This window comes from Tamandua tetradactyla, chromosome 7 (assembly GCF_023851605.1).
Source record: "Tamandua tetradactyla isolate mTamTet1 chromosome 7, mTamTet1.pri, whole genome shotgun sequence".
Taxonomy (NCBI): domain Eukaryota; kingdom Metazoa; phylum Chordata; class Mammalia; order Pilosa; family Myrmecophagidae; genus Tamandua; species Tamandua tetradactyla.
In genome coordinates, this window is record NC_135333.1 from 70131266 (window position 1) to 70153319 (window position 22054).

At 37.9% G+C, this 22054-nt stretch overlaps 1 protein-coding gene across 2 annotated transcripts; it reads left to right on the forward strand.

Moving 5' to 3' along the window:
• The first annotated feature begins 12275 nt into the window (after nt 1-12275).
• CLEC4E (C-type lectin domain family 4 member E) lies at nt 12276-17330 on the forward strand. 2 transcript variants are annotated; one of them, XM_077167902.1, is made up of 6 exons: nt 12276-12456; nt 13429-13521; nt 14102-14191; nt 15167-15318; nt 15925-16040; nt 17030-17330. In XM_077167902.1, the coding sequence occupies exons 1-6, from the start codon at nt 12420-12422 to the stop codon at nt 17217-17219; spliced, it is 678 nt and encodes a 225-aa protein (XP_077024017.1). In that variant the 5' UTR covers nt 12276-12419; the 3' UTR covers nt 17220-17330. The 2 variants fall into 2 exon arrangements, with proteins under 2 accessions (XP_077024017.1, XP_077024018.1); XM_077167903.1 differs by lacking the exon at nt 13429-13521.
• Nucleotides 17331-22054: the final 4724 nt, after the last annotated feature.

Consider the following 22054-nt stretch of genomic DNA (forward strand, 5'->3'; position numbering starts at 1 on the left):
GAAGGCACTCAATATGGTATAACAGAAGAAAGGAATAAATATAAAAGTAAGCATTTTTGGAAGTGAGGAGCAAAAACTATATAAAAAATTTGCAAAAGCTAAATAGAAAAATGGCAGAATAAAATTCTATATTATCAGTAGTGAATTTAAAGGTAAATGGATTCAACTCTCCAGTCAAAAGGCAGAGATTGGCAAAATGGACAAAAAAGCCTGGCCCAACTGTATACTGCCTGCAAGAGATGCACTTTAAAGTCAAAGATACAAGTAGATTGATGGTGAAAGGATGGAAAAACATATTCCATGCAAAGAGTAACCAAAAGTGAGCTGGGGTGGCTATACTAATATCTGATAAAATGGACTTCAAGCAAAAACCAGTTATGAGGAACATAAATGGTTTTTATATACTGATAAAAGAGATAATTCCACAGGAACATGGAACACTTATAAATATATATGCATCTAACAGCAAAGCCCCAAATTATAAAAAACAAATACTGACAGATTTGAAGGGAGAAATCAATGGTTCTACAATAATAGTAGGAAACTTTAACACACCACACTCAAGAATGGATAGAACATCTAGTCAGAAGATCAGTGAACAAGTACAAGACTTAAATGATACACTAAACCAACTAGGCATAACAGACGTATATAGAACACTACACCCAGTGAAAACAAAATAACATATTCTCCTTAAGGGCACATGGATCTGTCTCCAGAATAGACTATATGTTGAGTAACAAAATAATTCTCAATAAATGAATAAATGTTAAAATAAGACAATGTATATTCTTTGACCAAAATGGAATGACACTAGAAATCACTAACAAAAGGAGAAATGGAAAATTCAAAAAATTTGGAAATTAGACAACATATGCTTAAGGAATCACTGGGTTAAAAAGGTGTCCATGAGACTCCTGAGACTCAGAATTAGAGTTCTGCAGGTCTGAAAGTCAGCATTACTCCATACGGCAACTGTTAAAGAAGGTGAAAAATAAATCAGACTCCAATTGTCGATATGAATGAATGGACCTGATTAAGACTGAGGTATTCAGAATACAGGGTTAAAGATGATAATGTCTGTATTTTAAAACTTCAACTTCTATGACAGACTAAAGGAAAAAATGTTTATTTGGTCCAAATTTAAATTTTTGTAGCATTCTATCTAATTTAATATGTCTGGTCAGCTTATTTAAATAATTAAACATGGATCCTAAATTAGGGAAGGAGATTTTATTATTCTGTACAGGTTAATGTAATACCCAGATATGTTCAAGAGTATTGGGGCATAAAATAAAAGCATATTTGCAAAGTCAACTTGGCAGACTGTGGGAAAGTTGGAACTATTAATCTTCCCCACCTGGGGAATTCCTGATAGTCTCTCAGTCATTAGAGGCTTACAATTTAGTAAGCCAAGCCCTCGATCTTGAGGCCTGCCCTTATGAAATTTATTTCTGCAGTAGAAAAGTTAGGACATGTAATTATGCCTAAGAATCACCCCCAGTGTTCTAGTTTGCTAGCTGCTAGAGTGCAATATACCAGAAACAGAATGGTTTTTAAAAAGGGAAATTTAATAAGTTGCTAGTTTACAGGCTGAGAAAATGTCCCAATTAAAACAAGTCTATAGAAATGTCTAATCAAAGGCATCCAGGGGAAGATATCTTGGTTTAAAAAGGCCAATGAAGTTCAGGGTTTCTCTCTCAAGTGGAAGGGCGTGTGGTGAACACAGCCCAAGTTACTCTCTCATCTGGAAAGGCACATGGTGAACACGGTCAGGGTTTCATTCTTATCTGGAAGAGCACATGGTGAACACAGCATCATCTGCTAGCTTCCGCCCCTGGTTTCCTGTTTCATGAAGCTCCCTGGAGGCATTTTCCTTCTTCATCTCCCAAGGTCGCTGGATGGTGGACTCTGCTTCTCAAGGCTATGTTGTTCTGCTCTGTTCTCTCTGAATCGCTCAATCTCCAAAATGTTTCCTCTTTTATAGGACTTCAGAAACTAATCTCCATCAAATGGGTGGAGACATGCCGCTACCTAATCCATTTTAGCAACCACTCTTGATTAAATCGCATCTCCAGGGAGATGATCTAATTACAGTTTCAAACATATAGTGCTGAATAGGTATTAGAAGAAATGGCTGTCTTTGCCAAATGGAATTAGGTTTAAAACATGGCTTTTCTAGGGTACATACAGCATTTCAAACCAGCACACCCAAAGAGCTTCCTTTGTTGCTTAGATGTGGCCTATATATTTAAGCCAACTTTGTAAATGAACTCCTAAATTTCCCCCTAGATGAGACATGACTCCCAGGTGTGTAAGTCTCCCTGCCAATGTGGGACATGACTCCCAGGGATGAGTTTCACGCTGTATTTGTGGACGTGAGAATGGCCAAAAGAGGGGAAAGAAATGGAACAAAATAAAGTTTCAGTGGATAAGAAATTCAAATCATTAAGAGGTCATTCTGGAGGTTACTCTTCTGCAAGATATAGCCAGATATTTCAAACTACCAAAGTATGCCATGCCCTAACCAACAATACTCCTGAAAACCCCTAGAGAGTTTCTCCAAGTCTCTGTAAAATTTTTCTTAGCAAGTTTCTTTCAAAACCTTAAGGCCTCCATATTGATCATAGGCCAGATAAGTCCTGAAACTTTGATTGTATAACTATATTGCAAGAAAACAAATGAATTGCCTGTGTGTGATGCTCCCTTTATCCAGAGAATGGACAGATGAGTAAAAAATGAAAAAAAAAATAAATAACAGGGGAGGAAAAAAGGAAAAAATTGGGTAGATTGAAATACTAGTGGTCAATGAGAATGAGGGGTAAAAGGTTTTGGATGCATGAGTTTTTTCTTTTTTCTTTTTATTCTTTTTCTGGAATGATGCAAATGTTCTAAAAATGATTATGGTGATATATACAAATATGTGATGATATGAACTATTGATTGTATACTTTGGATGGAATGTATATGAGTGAAGATATCTCAATATAAATATTTTAAAAAAGAAAAGGGGGTGCAGTGACTGGATAGATTTAATATAATCATACATAAAAATTATATAACAATAAACATAAAAATCTAAACGTTAATACAAATATAACGAAAATAATTATGTCATCATTCTAATGTTTATAGAATAGCTCTATTGGACATAATAATCTGTAAGAATGAAATAATTATCAATTTAGTTATTTAGTTCCTTTATACCATAATATGAATAAGAAAGGATTAAAGAAAAATGAAGTATCCAAAAATAGCTTGCTTCTCTATTCCTCCTCAATTAAAAGCAAGTGTTTATTTCATGTTGAAAAAATTTGCAGCATAGTGATCACAGGAACAGCTTACCAGTTGCACTGCTGAGTAATGACTGTTCCTATACTGTAACATCATTATTTTAAATTTATCTCCTAAATTATTAATATTAAATTACAATTAAAAATACCATCAGGGAAGGATAGGCAGGACTTCCGGAGAAGATGGCGGCTTAGTAAGACGCGCGGATCTTAGTTTCTTCCCCAGGACAGCTACTAGGGGAGTAGAAACGATACAGAAAGCGCCCAAAGCCACAACAGAGATAAAAAAGACAGCGTACCCCATCCTGGAATGGCTGGCTGGCTGAGAGAAGCAGCTCAGGTGAGATCACCGAAGCGCGCGGGCCTCACTGGGCAGGGCGGCAAGCGGCCGGAGTCACTCCCTTCCCCCTTCCCGGGTCGGCTGGGAGAATTGGAGAGGCGGTCCCCTGAAACCGCGGCGGTTGGCGCCCACACCACGCATGGCCCCCCGGACCAACTGAGAGAATTGGATCGGAAACCCCCAGGCCGCGGAGAACGGTGACGGGAGGGGGAGGCCCCTTCCAAACCCATGACTCCCCGGGAACATGCACTCTCCCGGGCGGGCCGCTGCCGCTGGCGCCCTCCCTCCACGCTTGTCGCCCCGGGCCGACTAGGAAATTCAGACGGGCTCTTTCCCGGGCTGCGGCGGCCAGCAAACCTCCCTGCGTTCGGACCCCGGGCCGGCTCAAGACGCTTCGGCTAGCGAACCTCCCGGACGGCGAGAGTTTTCCAAAATTAAAGGTCCCACAGCACCTTTTACTGGTGGGTCCTGCAGACAAACGTGTGCTACGAGCGCCACCTACTGGGCAGGATAAGAAAAACAGAACCCAGAGATTTCACAAAAAATCTTCCAAACTTTTGGATCCAATACCCAGGGAAATCTGTCTAAATGCGCAGACGCCAACAGAAGATAATGGATCACGCTCAGATAATTGAAAATATGGCCCAGTCAAAGGAACAAATCAATAGTTCAAATGAGATACAGGAGCTGAGACAACTAATGCTGAATATACGAACAGAAATGGAAAACCTCTTCAAAAACGAAATCGATAAACTGAGGGAGGACATGAAGAAGACATGGGCTGAACATAAAGAAGAAATAGAAAAACTGAAAAAACAAATCACAGAACTTATGGAAGTGAAGGACAAAGTAGAAAAGATAGAAAAAACAATGGATACCTACAATGATAGATTCAAAGAGACAGAAGATAGAATTAGTGATTTGGAGGATGGAACATCTGAATTCCAAAAACAAACAGAAACTATTGGGAAAAGAATGGAAAAATTTGAACAGGGTATCAGGGAACTCAAGGACAATATGAACCGCACAAATATACGTGTTGTGGGTGTCCCAGAAGGAGAAGAGAAGGGAAAAGGAGGAGAAAAACTAATGGTGGAAATTATCACTGAAAATTTCCCAACTCTTATGAAAGACCTAAAATTACAGATCCAAGAAGTGCAGCACACCCCAAAGAGATTAGACCCAAATAGGCATTCTCCAAGACACTTACTAGTTAGAATGTCAGAGGTCAAAGAGAAAGAGAGGATCTTGAAAGCAGCAAGAGAAAAACAATCCATCACACACAAGGGAAACCCAATCAGACTATGGGTAGATTTCTCAGCAGAAACCATGGAGGCTAGAAGACAGTGGGATGATATATTTAAATTACTAAAAGAGAAAAACTGCCAACCAAGACTCCTATATCCAGCAAAATTGTCCTTCAAAAATGAGGGAGAAATTAATACATTCTCAGACAAAAAGTCACTGAGAGAATTTGTGACCAAGAGACCAGCTCTGCAAGAAATACTAAAGGGAGCACTAGAGTCAGATACAAAAAGACAGAAGAGAGAGGTATGGAGAAGAGTGTAGAAAGAAGGAAAGTCAGATATGATATATATAATACAAAAGGCAAAATGTTAGAGGAAAATATTACCCAAACAGTAATAACACTAAATGTTAATGGACTGAATTCCCCAATCAAAAGACATAGATTGGCAGAATGGATTAAAAAACAGGATCCTTCTATATGCTGTCTACAGGAAACACATCTTAGACCCAAAGATAAACATAGGTTGAAAGGGAAAGGTTGGGAAAAGATATTTCATGCAAATAACAACCAGAAAAGAGCAGGAGTGGCTATACTAATATCCAACAAGTTAGACTTCAAATGTAAAACAGTTAAAAGAGACAAAGAAGGACACTATCTACTAATAAAAGGAACAATTAAACAAGAAAACATAATAATCATAAATATTTACGCACCGAACCAGAATGCTCCAAAATACGTGAGGAATACACTGCAAACACTGAAAAGGGAAATAGACTCATATACCATAATAGTTGGAGACTTCAATTCACCACTCTCATCAATGGACAGAACATCTAGACAGAGGATCAATAAAGAAATAGAGAATCTGAATATTACTATAAATGAGCTAGACTTAACAGACATTTATAGGACATTACATCCCACAACAGCAGGATACATCTTTTTCTCAAGTGCTCATGGATCATTCTCAAAAATAGACCATATGCTGGGTCACAAAGCAAGTCTTAACAAATTTAAAAAGATTGAAATCATACACAACACTTTCTCGGATCATAAAGGAATGAAGTTGGAAATCAATAATAGGCAGAGTGCCAGAAAATCCACAAATATGTGGAGGCTCAACAACACACTCTTAAACAACGAGTGGGTCAAAGAAGAAATTGCAAGAGAAATTAGTAAATACCTCGAGGTGAATGAAAATGAAAACACAACATATCAAAACTTATGGGACGCAGCAAAGGCAGTGCTAAGAGGGAAATTTATTGCCCTAAATGCCTATATCAGAAAAGAAGAAAAGGCAAAAATGCAGGAATTAACTGTCGACTTGGAAGAACTGGAGAAAGAACAGCAAACTAATCCCAAAGCAAGCAAAAGGGAAAAAATAACAAAGTTCAGAGCAGAAATAAATGACATTGAAAACATGAAAACAATAAAGAAAACCAATAAGACCAGAAGTTGGTTCTATGAGAAAATCAATAAGATTGATGGGCCCTTATCAAGATTGACAAAAAGAAGAAGAGAGAGGATGCAAATAAATATCAGAAATGAAAGAGGAGACATAACTACTGACCTCACAGAAATAAAGGAGGTAATAACAGGATACTATGAACAACTTTACGCTAATAAATACAACAATTTAGATGAAATGGATGGGTTCCTGGAAAGACATGAACAACCAACTTTGACTCAAGAAGAAATAGATGACCTCAACAAACCAATCACAATAAAGAAATTGAATTAGTCATCCAAAAGCTTCCTAAAAAGTAAAGTCCAGGAACAGACGGCTTCATATGTGAATTCTACCAAACATTCCAGAAAGAATTAGTACCAACTCTCCTCGCTCTTCAAAAAAATCGAAGTGGAGGGAAAACTACCTAATTCATTCTATGAAACCAACATCACCCTCATACCAAAACCAGGCAAAGATATTACAAAAAAAGAAAATTATAGACCAATCTCTCTAATGAATATAGATGCAAAAATCCTCAATAAAATTCTAGCAAATCATATCCAACAACACATTAAAAGAATTATACATCATGACCAAGTAGGATTCATCCCAGGTATGCAAGGATGGTTCAACATAAGAAAATCAATTAATGTAATACACCATATCAACAAATCAAAGCAGGAAAATCACATGATCATCTCAATTAATGCAGAGAAGGCATTTGACAAGATTCAACATCCTTTCCTGTTGAAAACACTTCAAAGGATAGGAATACAAAGGAACTTCCTTAAAATGATAGAGGGAATATATGAAAAACCCACAGCTAGTATCATCCTCAATGGGGAAAAATTGAAAACTTTCCCCCTAAGATCAGGAACAAGACAAGGATGTCCATTATCACCACTATTATTCAACATCATGTTGGAGGTTCTAGCCAGAGCAATTAGACAAGAAAAAGAAATACAAGGCATCAAAATTGGAAAGGAAGAAGTAAAACTATCACTGTTTGCAGACGATATGATACTATACTTTGAAAACCCGGAAAAATCCACAACAAAACTACTAGAGCTAGTAAATGAGTACAGCAAAGTAGCAGGTTGCAAGGTCAACATTCAAAAATCTGTAGCATTTCTATACACTAGCAATTAACAAGCGGAGGGGGAAATCAAGAAACGAATTCCATTTACAATTGCAACTAAAAGAATAAAATACCTAGGAATAAATTTAACTAAAGAGACAAAAAACCTATACAAAGAAAACTACAAAAAACTGTTAAAAGAAATCACAGAAGACCTAAATAGAGGGAAGGGCATACCGTGTTCATGAATTGGAAAACTAAATATAGTTAAGATGTCAATCCTACCTAAATTGATTTACAGATTCAATGCAATACCAATCAAAATCCCAACAACTTATTTTTCAGAAATAGAAAAACCAATAAGCAAATTTATCTGGAAGGGCAGGGTGCCCCGAATTGCTAAAAGTATCTTGAGGAAAAAAAACGAAGCTGGAGGTCTCGCGCTGCCTGACTTTAAGGCATATCATGAAGCCACAGTGGTCAAAACAGCATGGTATTGGCATAAAGATAGATATATCGACCAATGGAATCGAATAGAGTGCTCAGATATAGACCCTCTCATCTATGGACATTTGATCTTTGATAAGGCAGTCAAGCCAACTCACCTGGGACAGAGCAGTCTCTTCAATAAATGGTGCCTAGAGAACTGGATATCCATATGCAAAAGAATGAAAGAAGACCCATCTCTCACACCCTATACAAAAGTTTACTCAAAATGGATCAAAGATCTAAACATTAGGTCTAAGACCATAAAACAGATAGAGGAAAATGTTGGGAGATATCTTATGGATCTTACAACTGGAGGCGGTTTTATGGACCTTAAACCTAAAGCAAGAACACTGAAGAAGGAAATAAATAAGTGGGAGCTCCTCAAAATTAAACACTTTTGTGCATCAAAGAACTTCATCAAGAAAGTAGAAAGACAGCCTACACAATCGGAGACAATATTTGGAAATGATATATCAGATAAAGGTCTAGTATCCAGAATTTATAAAGAGATTGTTCATCTCAACAACAAAAAGACAGCCAACCCAATTACAAAATGGGGAAAAGACTTGAACAGACACCTATCAGAAGAGGAAATACAAATGGCCAAGAGGCACATGAAGAGATGCTCAATGTCCCTGGCCATTAGAGAAATGCAAATCAAAACCACAATGAGATATCATCTCACACCCACCAGAATGGCCATTATCAACAAAACAGAAAATGACAAGTGCTGGAGAGGATGCGGAGAAAGAGGCACACTTATCCACTGTTGGTGGGAATGTCAAATGGCGCAACCACTGTGGAAGGCAGTTTGGCGGTTCCTCAAAAAGCTGAATATAGAATTGCCATACGACCCAGTATTGCTGGGAATCTACTCAAAGGACTTAAGGGCAAAGACACAAACGGACATTTGCACACCAATGTTTATAGCAGCGTTATTTACAATTGCAAAGAGATGGAAACAGCCAAAATCTCCATCAACAGAAGAGTGGCTAAACAAACTGTGGTATATACATACGATGGAATACTATGCAGCTTTAAGACAGGATAAACTTATGAAGCATGTAATAACATGGATGGACCTAGAGAACATTATGCTGAGTGAGTCTAGCCAAAAACTAAAGGGCAAATACTGTATGGTCCCACTGATGTGAACAGACATTCGAGAATAAATTTGGAATATGTCCTTGATATCAGAGTCCAGCAGGAGGTAGAAACAGGGTAAGATAATGGCCAATTGGAGTTGAAGGGATACAGACGGTGTAACAGGACTAGATACAAAAACTCAAAAATGGACAGCACAATAGTACCTAATTCTAAAGTAATCAGGTTAAAACACTGAGTGAAGCTGCATCTGAGCTATAGGTTTTTGTTTTGTTTTGTTTTGATTTTACTATTATTACTTTTATTTTTCTCTCTATATTAACATTCTATATCTTTTTCGGTTATGTTGCTAGTTCTTCTAAACCAATGCAAATGTACTAAGAAATGATGATCATGCATCTATGTGATGGTATGATCTCTAAATGTTGGGGTAATTTCTTTTTTTCCATTAATTAAAAAAAAAAAAAAAGAACGGGTAATTGGAGCTGAAGGGATATAGACTGTACAACGGGACTGGATATAAAAACTCAGAAATGGACAGCACAATACTACCCAATTGTAATGCAATTATGTTAAAACACTGAATGAAGCTGCATGTGAGGTATAAGTTTTTTGTTTTTTTGTTTGTTTTTTGTTTTTTTGTTTTTTTTTTCTTTCTATTGTTGTTTTAATTCTTATTCTGTTGTCTTTTTATTTCTTTTTCTAAATCGATGCAAATGTACTAAGAAATGATGACTATGCAACTATGTGATGTTATTAAGAATTACTGATTGTACATGTAGGTTGGAATGATTTCTAATTGTTTTGTTAATTCTTTTTTTAATTAATAAAAAAAAAATACCATCAGACAAAATTTCAGGTTTACTTTTGTAAGTTAATCTATGATGATGGATCAAATCAAATATTGATTTTAACTCTTGGCCATACATCGAGCCAAAAAGTTTGCCCCTGTAAAAATGTATGTTTTCATTTGTGAAAACTGCCAGAATGCAATATACCAGGAATGAAATGGCTTTTAAAAGGGGAATTTATTGAGTTGCAAGTTTACAGTTCTAAGCCTGTGAAAATGTCCAAACAAAGCATCCATGGGAAGATACCTTGATTCAACAAAGGCCAATGGGTCCAGAACTCCTCTGTCATCTGGAAAGACACAGGGTGACATCTGTTAGCTTTCTCTCCCAGCTTCTTCAATGGCTTCCCGGGACAACATTTTCTTTCATCTCCTAAGATCTTTGGCTGTGTGAGCCCTCCTGGCTCAAAAGCTTTTTCCAAAATGGTTTCCTCTTAAAGGGCTCCAACAAGCATGCCCACCTTGAATGGGTGGAGACTCATCTCCATGGAAACCATCTAATCAGAAGTTACCACCCACAATTGGATGGGTCACATCTCCATAGAAATAATCAAAAATATCCCACCCAGCAATATTGAATGAAGATTAAAGAACTTGGCTTCTCTGGGGTGCACAAACAGATTCAAATTGGCACAATGTTTAAAGGTAGTTGTTGCCTTATTTGGAAGTGAGGGGAAAACTGGAGATGATGAAGTATCCTTCAGAAGTGCCTGAATTATAAGTTGTGGAAAAATCTAAACAATAGAATTAAGAAAATATATTGATGAATATGAAGATAACTTTCAAATCAAAAGTACATACAGTATGATCCTATTTATAGGAACTTATTTATAAGAAGTTTAACAGCAATACATTGCTATATACTGCTCCTAGAGAGGTTTACACAATATATCAAAGTATATACAAGAAATCATTATGTCGGATTGACTTTAGAAAAGTGCATTCATTAGATAAATGGGAGAATGTTCACTTACCATGTTCTACTCATATTTGGGGTTTTTTTTATCTTTTGTTTTGTTTTGTTTTGCATCAGCAGGAACTGGGTACCGAACCTGGGTCTCCACTACAGCAGGCAAGAACTCTGCCTGCTGAGCCACTGTGGCCCGCCCTCTTCCCATAATTTTAACCTTAAAAAATACTTTTATAATTTGGAAGAAACAATACAACACAGGATATAAACAGACATATTATGAGCAGGAAAATATTATCAATTGATTATTAATATATCATTGCATTAAAGTATTGCACAACTGTTTATTAATATTGATTATGGCTAATTGTACATAATTAACAAATAATTAGTTGCATTAGTTACAATTTATTGCTTAATAATTCATCTAACTCACCTAGTAGATAATTTCTTTTTATTAATCGAAAGCCAATACCTGATAATACACATATTAAATTTGCAAATGTTTAATAATATATACATGCATAATTTTGAAGCATTATTTTATAAACCTAAACAAGAGTTAACTGGAGGATGCAAAGGAAATTGACGAATATGTTGAAATAATAAAAAGTCCCTTTGTGAACAAGAGTCCCTTCTAACACATGGTAAGGCCTGCTGAGTCATTGACTGGGGAATTACCAAATCATGCTTATTCCTCCTGAGCCTCATGAATTAAATCAACTGAGAGTAATTTAGTCATATTCTTAAGTATCTTTAAGGAAGGAGATGGCACAATACTATGTCTGAATAACATTCAAGAGAAGTATTGTGTTCTAATTGAAATTTTTTCTTCTGACATTCAAATCAATTTCTTCTAATGTAGGCTACAATATAGAACTAACTTCCCCCTCCTTAACTTGCCCAAATAATTCAGAACAATTGAATTAAATGTCCTACAGAGTTTCTGGGCGTCAGAAACTGTGTTATGATGTAAAGAATTAAATTGAATTTCAAACAATTCACACTTCACGAGACTGTCCAATTGAGGGACTGAAAAAGAGCCTAATGGTAAACTCTTTGATAAGCAGGACAGAAATCCAAAGTACTAGAATGTTCAAAAGCTGCAAATGAAGGAGGAAGGAAAAGCACAAACCATGAGAAGAAATATAGTTGTTAGGTGTTGTGAGGATTTGGAGTCTAAATTTTCTTTTCAGATAACAAATATATGGATGGTACAGGCCAGAGCATAACTGAGAGTGCAGAGAACAGAAATGGGCTCCACAGTGTCAAGGAAGAAATGGAGGATGAGTTAAACCTGGAATAAAGCGGAGAAATTTTATCCATCAAAATAACAATATTTTTAAAGGCTTTCATATTTGCCCAGGATCAGCCTTCTGAGGATACTTGCCCTTGCATTATTTCCCCATTTTGTTGTTTCCTGAAGTGAAGGGAACTAACATGCCATTGCCTAGCAAACTCCCTTGTCCTCCTTGCATAAGAAAGGAAATCCTGACAAGTGCACAGCCATAGAACAAGTTAATATTCTTACACCTTACAGTTGGTCTTCCTAAAGGACAGATATAGTGTTCATCCTTCAAGATTATTTTCCTTGAGTATTGTGAACATAACACTCCTAGACTTAGAAACTGAAGAGAGAGAGAAAAAAGAAAAAGAATGAATTCATCCAAATCATCTGCATCACAACACCCAGGTAAAATTTGCAACTCTCCCTTTCCCACTACAGATCCCTATACTAAGGGGAGATGATAGATATGGTGGGGGGAGGGCAATAGAATCAGTATACATAACCAGTGAAGTAGGAAAAGAATGGAGAAAGTGAATGGAGAGAGAGTGAGAGAGAGAGAGAGAGAGAGAGAGAGAGAGAGAGAGAGAGAGAGAGAGAGAGATTGAGAAAGGAAGGAAGGAAGGAAGAAAAAGAAAGTAGGTTTGAAGAAGACTGGAAAACTGGATGTAATGCTGGGAAGCATGCTAGCATGCTGGACTCAAGTTCAAAGAGATCTATCTACCAGATTCCTGTTCCTCCACTTTCTCTAAGTCACTTTGTCACCTTGGGTAAGTCATTTCACTTCTCTGGGACTCACTTTACTCATCTGTAAAATGTGTGTTGGGACCAGGAGTGGAACTGCTAGATGATTGCCCATGTTTTATCTGACTCATTTGTGAAGGCCTGGGAAAGTGAGACATTGAAAAGAGGAGAGCAAAAGAGAGACAAGAAAAGCAGATACGGGAGAGGGAGAAAGGGAGAAGGAAAGGGGGAAAAAAACTTAGAAAAAATTAAAGTTTGTTGTTAGGTTGTTGTTTCTTTTTGACTTGGGGGACTTAGGAAATACCGCAGATCTATCTGAGTCTGTGAGTCAAGAATCTTAAAATTAGTAAAGGATTATACCAATGTTTCTATATGCATAGTCTCCACACCAGAAGCAGCAGCATCCCTGGGAACTTGGTTCCAAAGAGCTCTAATGAACTGTTAACCCTGGGGTTGGAACCCAGCAATCTCTGTTTTAACAAACCCTCCAAGTGATTCTGATGTACTCTGAAGTTTGAGACTTACTAAATACAATGTGGGTGGAAGGAAGTAGGTAAGAAAATAAGAATTTCTTATATCTCTGTTCTGTCTCATTTAGGGAAGATTGACGATGTTTGTGTCTTTCTCTTTCTACAGGGAGAGGATGTTTCTCTTCCCTCAGGTTCTTATGGATTCTGGCCGGGGTTGCCATCCTAATTCTCAGTGCCTGTTTTATCACCAAATGTGTTGGTGGGTTCTGAAGGTCAAATTCAATCTGAATCTTTCTGGTGAACATGGGGAGTAAACTTTTCCTTGCTGCCTATGGTTTCTCTTCTCTCACAAAAGGACTTCCTTTTCTACTTTTTCCGCCATTAATCTCCAAGCTGTTCCTCAAGCCAGATATCCCCAATTAATGTGTGACATCAAATTTCAGTGACCTTTAAGACATTTTTCATCTCCTTGAGTCTATCTCTGAACCCCTATCATTGGTTTTACCTTCCCTATGAGATCCTAGTTTGGAGCTCAGGAATGACTCACTGATAATGACCAGAAATACAACAAACTGCACTTTTGGAAAGAAGAGTAGGTATAAGTTAGGCTTGGTATAAGGAATACAAATACATTTGTTTTTCTCTACTCTTTGGTTCTGAAATAAAGTGTATTCATCTTACAAATTAGGAAAACCATGAAATGTAAATTCCCAGTGCCTCTCAATGTGGAAGGAAAATAGTAAGAAAATAGGATAATTATTGGCATTTTTGTTTTAAATATAAGGACACTTATTTTTATCAAAAAAAGTAACAAGCGTTAATTGCCTCTCTCCTTACAGTGACATATCACATCTTTCAACTCTGTGATGAGAAAAAGTTCCAGCCACATGAAAATTTAATGTCACTGCCCTGTTACAATGATGGCTCAGGTATAATAATCCTCAGATTTTTACATCCCAAATTCATATGTTAACATTTTCTGGGCTTCTAGATTGATATTGGGATACATCAAGTATAGTTGGATTAGGTCTTGCTTTTGAAAACAAATTGTAAAATCTTGCCTGTGCAAGAGAATGGTAAGGATTTGGTAAGTGTGCAAGAATAAAACTTTGGAAATGCAATCAGCATTGAAGCAGGAAATCTTGGAGAGAGTATAGTGAACTTTTTGAATAAATTTGGGATATATCTTAACAGTAAATCTTAAATTAAAAGAATTATACCCAAGAGCATACTATTTGTCATTCATCACCTATTTCCAAAATGAGGTGAAAGAGGAAAAAAAAGTATAGAGTAAGGAATTTGGAACTGCCTCAGAATTTGAATTTGGAAATATTTCACACTCATCTATAGTCCTGTTCCAAGTCTCAGCGAAATGTGCTGGGACACTAAGGACATGATTTCCTCCTTTGAGTTATAATTTTCTTGCTTTTAAATTGATAGAGCTAGGACTACTTATTCTTAATGACCCTTCAAAGCCTGACACTAAGAAATATAGCCTATCTGTATTTCCACAGTGTGGAGATTTGTAGAGGGTACATTGTTTGGGTAACATAAGAGATGGTTGCTGAGTGGTGACCTTGGTAAAATGAATAGCTTTCTCTACCATTGTCAATTAAGAACAAGCAGAAGGGTCCTACATATGTACAGCTATTGCATATGGTTGCATTTGCTGATACTGACATATAAAAATTAAGGATTAAGGGAATGCCTCCAAAGACAAGAAAATTGCTGTTTATGTTTATTGACGTTGGAATTATCAACAGCCTTAGGTCATAAGATGTGGGGCTTGAACAAGGGGCTCCAAGGCTTCTGGCTGAAAATGGTGGACTCCATGAGGCCAGGTGGGGCTTTCTGTTATCTTACTTAATTCTTCTGGGACATTCACTGAAACTTCTTTCTCCTAGGTTCTGTCCAGAAATGTTGTCCACTGGAATGGGAACATTTTCAATCTAGCTGTTACTTCTTTTCTACTGACACCATGTCCTGGACAGCAAGTTTAAAAAACTGCTCAGCCATGGGAGGTCATCTGGTGGTTATCAACACCCAGGAGGAGCAGGTAGTTGGGGTACAGCCTCCTCCACTGTCAAGGTCGCATTCTTCCCTGGGTCCATCCCTTGTCCATATATGTGTACCTGTCTGGCCTTCAATTACTATTTGTTACAACAATGTGCTGAAATACTTGTAAGCATATGTATTAATTTATTCCTACCTCCTTAACATATTTTCATTACCAAAAAAGGCTAAGAAAAGTTGAATTTCCTTGTTGAGGTCTTTCATTATTTAGACAGGGGAAAAAGGGTTGGGAGTTAATTTTGGAAGGACGATTATGTTTATCCTGTTTCATGAAAGAAGGTAAGCAAATTTTATTCATTATCTTTAAGATGTGGTTAATAATATTTTATGCTGGACATATACAGTAGACTTTGCTACCATTAGGAGGTAATGAACTTGGAAAGAATTAGTGAGAATTTATTTCTCTGTTGTAGGTTGTATTGATCAGTTAAAAATCAAGAGATGATCCTCCATGATCTTATCATTTCAGGCCCATTTATCTATCATCCCTTGTTCAGATCTTACTTTACTTCTTTTAATAATACCTAATTTCAAAATTTGTTCAGAACTGAAACAATAACTTCTTATTTCTTGATTGTATCTTCCACAGGAATTTCTTTTCAATAAGAAACCTAGAAATAAAGAGTTCTATATTGGACTGACAGACCAGGTGACTGAAGGTCAATGGCAATGGGTGGATGGCACACCTTTCAAGGAGTCTCTGAGGTAACTACCATTTGTAAGACAATTGTAGCACTAACCTGAATTGCAAAGTTAACCCACTGTTAAGGGGAATTTCTTAGAACCTCTTTCTGCTCCATGGGATATGTTCAGGTCTACCCTTGGTAGTATTAGATGTAGGAAGGGGATAGCCAGTGCTGAAAAGAAAAAAGAGAAGCACAAGAACAAACCGCTCTCATTCCCTGGGTCTGCTTCAAGAATAAAAGTGAATTAATAGATGAAAATAAGAAGGGGATTAGAAGTGAGGAATAATTTATTGAAAATGCAGAAAAGAAAAAAAAGTGGAATTCAGAATTATATGCCCCAAAATTGTAGTGAATGAGGTAAAAATAGTGATTTAAGAAAAATGTCAGATTCTTATGGGGTAAAAATGATATTGTTTTTCACCTTAATAATGACCCTACATCTTTAGAGCACTGCATTTTGGAGTTTTCCAAATACCTAAGGTATTTTTTCATTCATTAGCTCATTTTATCTAAATTACACCTCTCCAAATATTCATTTCCATTTAAACCTGTGAGGAAACTGAAAGCCAGGAACATTAAGTGACTTTCCCAAAATTATGTGACTAGTAAGCAGCAGTTCTAAGATTATAGCTCAGATGCTGTCTGATACTTTAGAGAAGTTACTCCACTACAGCAGTTTAAAACCATTAAATGATGCACCAAAATTAATACATACTGGATGGAGAAAGGAAACCAAGCCTGATGGTAAAGATGTGAATGCAAAGGAACACACCCATATCAATCCTTCTCATAACCTCTCGTTCTAAGTCTGAAGCCACAAAAAAAAATGCATAACATAATAAAAAATCAAAAGGTCCAGTTCAGCCACACGACTTACAAACTCTATGACAGGCAAATGGTTTTCCTTTTCTGAGATTCCATTTCCTGAACAACAAAACGGAGATAATAAGACCTACCTCACAAAAATGGTTGCAGGAATCTACCGTGTCCCTTGCCACTCTCTTTCAGCTTCTGGGATATAGGGGAGCCCAACAACATAGTTACAGTGGAAGACTGTGCCACCATAAGGGACTCTTCAAATCCAAGGCAAAATTGGAATGATGTGCCTTGTTTCTTCAATTTATTTCGGATTTGTGAAATACCAGAAAGAAGCATTTTGAATAAGGAAAAATCTCTGAGAAGCAAAAGCCCAACTTAAATGTATAAAGGAGTAAAGACAGCTTCAGAATGGACAAGTATACCATACTAATCAATGTATATCTGCTCCCCACTTTGTAAAATGTAATGTCAGTTGATTAAAACATTTCCTTGTTTTCTTCCGTGTTTGCCCCGGTGAGTTTCCCTTCCCACTCCCTCTGCAGAGCTCCCTTCTACTTTCTGAATATGATGGTACCTGATTCGTGAATTGTTCAGTAAAACTGTGGGATCGTAAATTACATGAAAAGTTTTTCTTTTACCACTTGGGAGAAGATTTGTTTTTTATTTATATTTCCCCAATAATAATTAGCTACAAATATAGATATATGTATATATCCCCACATTGTTTAATTTTTGTTAAGAATTTTGAGCTTCTGGGCTGATCACGATGTACTAAAATAATTAGCATATATATTGATGACATTACCATTAGCTGTCTTAGAGAAATTGTGAAATACAGAGGTGTCATGAGAGTTGAGAATAGATGAAAGGGAGCAAGGGTGAAAACAGAAAGATCAATCAGAAGGTGAGGTAATGATCCAGCTGAGGGAGCTGGTAGCTTAGACTACAGAGGTAGCCATGGAAGTAATGAAAAATAATAAGCATTGAGAGACATAGATTATAGATATAGATGCAGGCGTAGATTACAAAATCACAATGGTCACATTTTATTGACAACTGAATCTTTATCAACATACAGCTTATATTAATTTAAAAATGGATAATATTAACTATACAAAGCCCATTAGATTTACATAACATTACCTCAGCAAGATTGGAGATTTTGTACTTGGTAATTTAATGAATACAGCAAACCCAATTAAAGTCACCTAGCACTACTTCAGTTAAAAGCATCAGTTTTAAGGGCGGGCAATGGTGGTGCAGTAGCAGAGTTCTCACCTGCCATGCTGAAGACCTGGGTTTGATTCCTGGTTCCTGCCCATACCAAAAAAAAAAGCATCAGTTTTAAATGCAGACAAAACAGGCAGACACATGCACAGATCATCATCATCACACATAATCAAACATTTAAAATTCCAGAAAACCAGTAAGTATTTTACAAGATAAATACTGTTTTCTAAAAATAGTGGTAATGAAGTTAGGTTGAAAGGCTGTTGCTGGGCATTTTTTCAGCTTAGATCCCAGAAACATCAGCAAATTGAGAACTTTAAAAAAGACCATGTGATGGTTGAGCTCTGGTGTCAACCTGACCAAATGATTATGCCCAGTTGTCTGGTCAGGCAAGTACTGGCCTGGTCATTGCTGTGAGGATATTTTGTGGCTAGTTGATTAAACTATCAGCCAGTTCATTGCATCTGTGGCTGATTATATCTGAGATCAACTAAGGTGTGTGTCCAAAATGGGATAATCCAATCAGTTGAAGGCCCCCTAACTCCTTCTTTAGCCATTGAGCCTCTCCTGTGGAGTTTGTCCAGAACCTGCATTGTAGCCACTAGCATCACAGTCTGCCCTACAGATTTTGGACTATTCCATTCCAATGGTTGTGTGAGACACCTTTATAAATCACATATTTACAGACCTCTCCTGTTCATTCGTTTCTCTAGAGAACCCTGACTTGCAAATCTTGGTACCAGGAGTGGTTCTTGAGAAACAAGATCTTAAAAATGAATTTTTAAAACTGGTTTTCTAGTCTGACTAGGATCAGAGGCACTAATGACTTCATTTCCAATAATCAAGATGGCACTGACAGTCCATGGGGAGAGTTGGCAAAAGACATACTAAAAATATCACCATTAGATTCTGTCAGCACTTGCAGCTCAGCCCAGGCCTTTGGATTTGCTGGATCTTATGGCCCAAGTGGCAGAGCAGCTTACACAGAGCCTCCTCTTGCTCTGATCACCATTCAAAACTAGCAGTTTTTCTGGTCACTTAGTAAATGGGCTAGAGTAACATACCAAAATGAGGAATATGTGTCTCCAAAATTCAAAGAGGCCTACTAGTGTTGTGTTCCTTTTTGGTCATAGGAGGGGCCAGATGCAACAGCTTATCTTTTCCCTTAGAAGGGATATCTCAACATGCCTCACATCACTTGACACATAAATTTCACTGAGGTGGAAGGGCCCTGTATTTTTGCTGGATTTATCTCCCATCTTCCAATATGCAAATGCCTTACCAATAAGCCAAGTAGTTGCTACTTCTTGCTCACTAGGTTCAATCAGCATGATAACATCAATATAATTGACCAGTGCAATGTCTTATGGGAGGGAGAGATGATCAAGGTCTCTGTGGACAAGATTGTAACATAAGGCTGTTGAGAGTGATATCCCCTGAGGCAGGATAGTGAAGGTATATTGATGGCCCTTCAAGCTAAATACAAACTGTCTCTGGTGGTCCTTACTGACAGTTATTGAGAAAAAAAGCATTTTCCAGATCAATAGCTGCATACCAGGTACCAGGTCATGTGTTGATTTGCTCAAGCAATGATATACATCTGGAACAGCAGCTGCAGTTGGAGTCACCACCTGGTTATGTTTGTGATAATCCACTGTCATCCTCCAAGACCCAACTGTTTTCTGCAAAGGCCAAATAGGAAAGTTGAATGCGGATGTGGTGAGAATAACCACTTCTGCATCCTGAAATCCTTAAGAGTGCCACTAATTTCTGCACCCCCCCCCCCCCCAGGAATCCATTATTGCTTCTGATTCACTATGTAGCTAGGTAGGGTCAGTTCTAGTGGCTTCCGCTTGACATTTCCTACCATAATAGCCCTCACTCCATGATCAGAGAACCAATGTGGGAATTCCATCAGTTGCTGAGTATGTTGATTCCAATTATGCATTTTTGAACTGGGGAAATGACCACAGAATGGGTCCAGGAATCCACTAGACATACTGTGAGATGGTCCTGAGTAAAACTCCATCTATCATCTGACCTTCATAAGCCCCTACTATGACTAGTGGACCAAAGTGACATTTTGGGTCTCCTGGAATTAGTATAACTTCTGAGCCAGTGTCTAGTAATCCCCCAAATATATGATAATTTCCTTTTCCCCAGTGCACAGTAACTGTGGTGAAAGGCCATAGGTCTCCTTGGGGAAGGCTGGGAGGAACGTTAACAGCGTAAATTTTGGGCAGTGTAAAAGGGTCCTTCCCCAAAGGACTTCCTCATTCAAGGAGCTCTGGGTCTGTAAACTGTTTCAAATTTGGAAGTTGATTAAGGAGCTATGATTCTGTTTTTGTAATTCAACTTAGACTTCTGTTCACTTGACCTAGAACTATTCTGCTTATAAAGTTCAAACAAGAATTTAGTAGACCGTCCATCTATTATACTTCTAAGTACCCCTTGATCTACTAGCCAAGGCCGCTGGGCTCTGTGAGTCAGATTATTTTGACTGTTGCTTTGAGTCTGCTATCCATTATGGTGGCCATGCCCACCTTGTTTATGACCTCTAGAGGAGTTTCTTACAGTCAGTTAACTGAGGAAGAGAAAACTCAGGCCTGGTTTAGAGATGGTTCTGCATGATGTACAGAGGTAGATGTCCTAAAAGGGCAGTGGTAAGAAAACCTCATAGTGCATGGAAGTTTGAGTAGTTCACCTGTTTTTTCATTTTGCTTGGAAAGAGAACAGACCAGAGGTGCATTTGTATACTGACTCATGGGCTGTTGCTAATGGTTTGGCTGGATGGTCAGAGACTTGGAAGGAGCATGATTGGAAAAATGGTGATAAAGAGGTCTGGGGAAGAGGTACATGGATAGACCTTTCTGAGTGGGTAAAGAACTTGAAGATATATGCATTCTATGTGAATGCTCACCAGAGGGTGATTTCAGCAGAGGAAGATTTTAATAATCAAGTGGATAAGATGACACTCTTCTGGACACAAGTCATCCTCTTTCCTCAGCCACTCCTGCCATTGCCCAGTGGGCTCATGAACAAAGTGGGTATGGTGTAGGCATGGAGATTATGCATAGGCTCAGAACACGGACTTCCACTCACCAACACTGACCTGGCTATGACCACTGCTGAGTGCCCAATCTGCCAATAGCAAAAATCCACACTATGTTCCCAATATGGCACCATTCCCCATGGTGATCAGCCTGCTATCTACATTAGACCACTTCCATCATGGAAGGGGCAGTGATTTGTTCTAACTGGAATACACACTTACTCCAGATATGGGTTTGCATTTCCTGCATGCAATACTTCTACAAAAAGTACCATACATGAACTTACAGAATGCCTTATCCACTGTCATATTATTCCACACAGCATTGCCTCAGATCAAGGAACCCACTTCACAGCAAATGAGGTGCAGGAATTGGCACATGCTCATGGAATTCTCTGGTCTTACCATGTTTTCCATCATCAAGAGAAGCTGGTGTGATAGAACAGTGGAATGGCTTCTTGAAAACCCAACTGCAGTGTCAACTAGTTGGCAACACCTTACAGGGCTGGGGCAGTGTTCTCCAGGAATCTGTGTATAGTCTGAATCAGCGTCCACTGTATGGTGCTATTCCTCCCATAGCCAAGATTCACAGGTCCAGGAATCAAGGGGTGGAAATGGGAGTGGCACCATTCATTATCACCCTTAGTGAGCCACTAGGAAAATTTTTGCTTTCCATCCTTGAAACCTTAAGCTCTGCTGGTCTACATGTCAGAGTTCTGAAAGGAGGAGTGTTCCTTCAGGAGACATAACAATAATTCCATTGAACTGGAAATTAAGACTGCCACCTGGCCACTTTGAGCTTGCCATGTCACTGAATCAAGAGGCACAGAAGGAAATTACTGTTCTAACAGGAGAACACTCCTGACTATCAGGGAGAAATAGAACTGCAACTACACAATGGAGGTAGAGAAGAGTTTTCCTGGAATACAGGA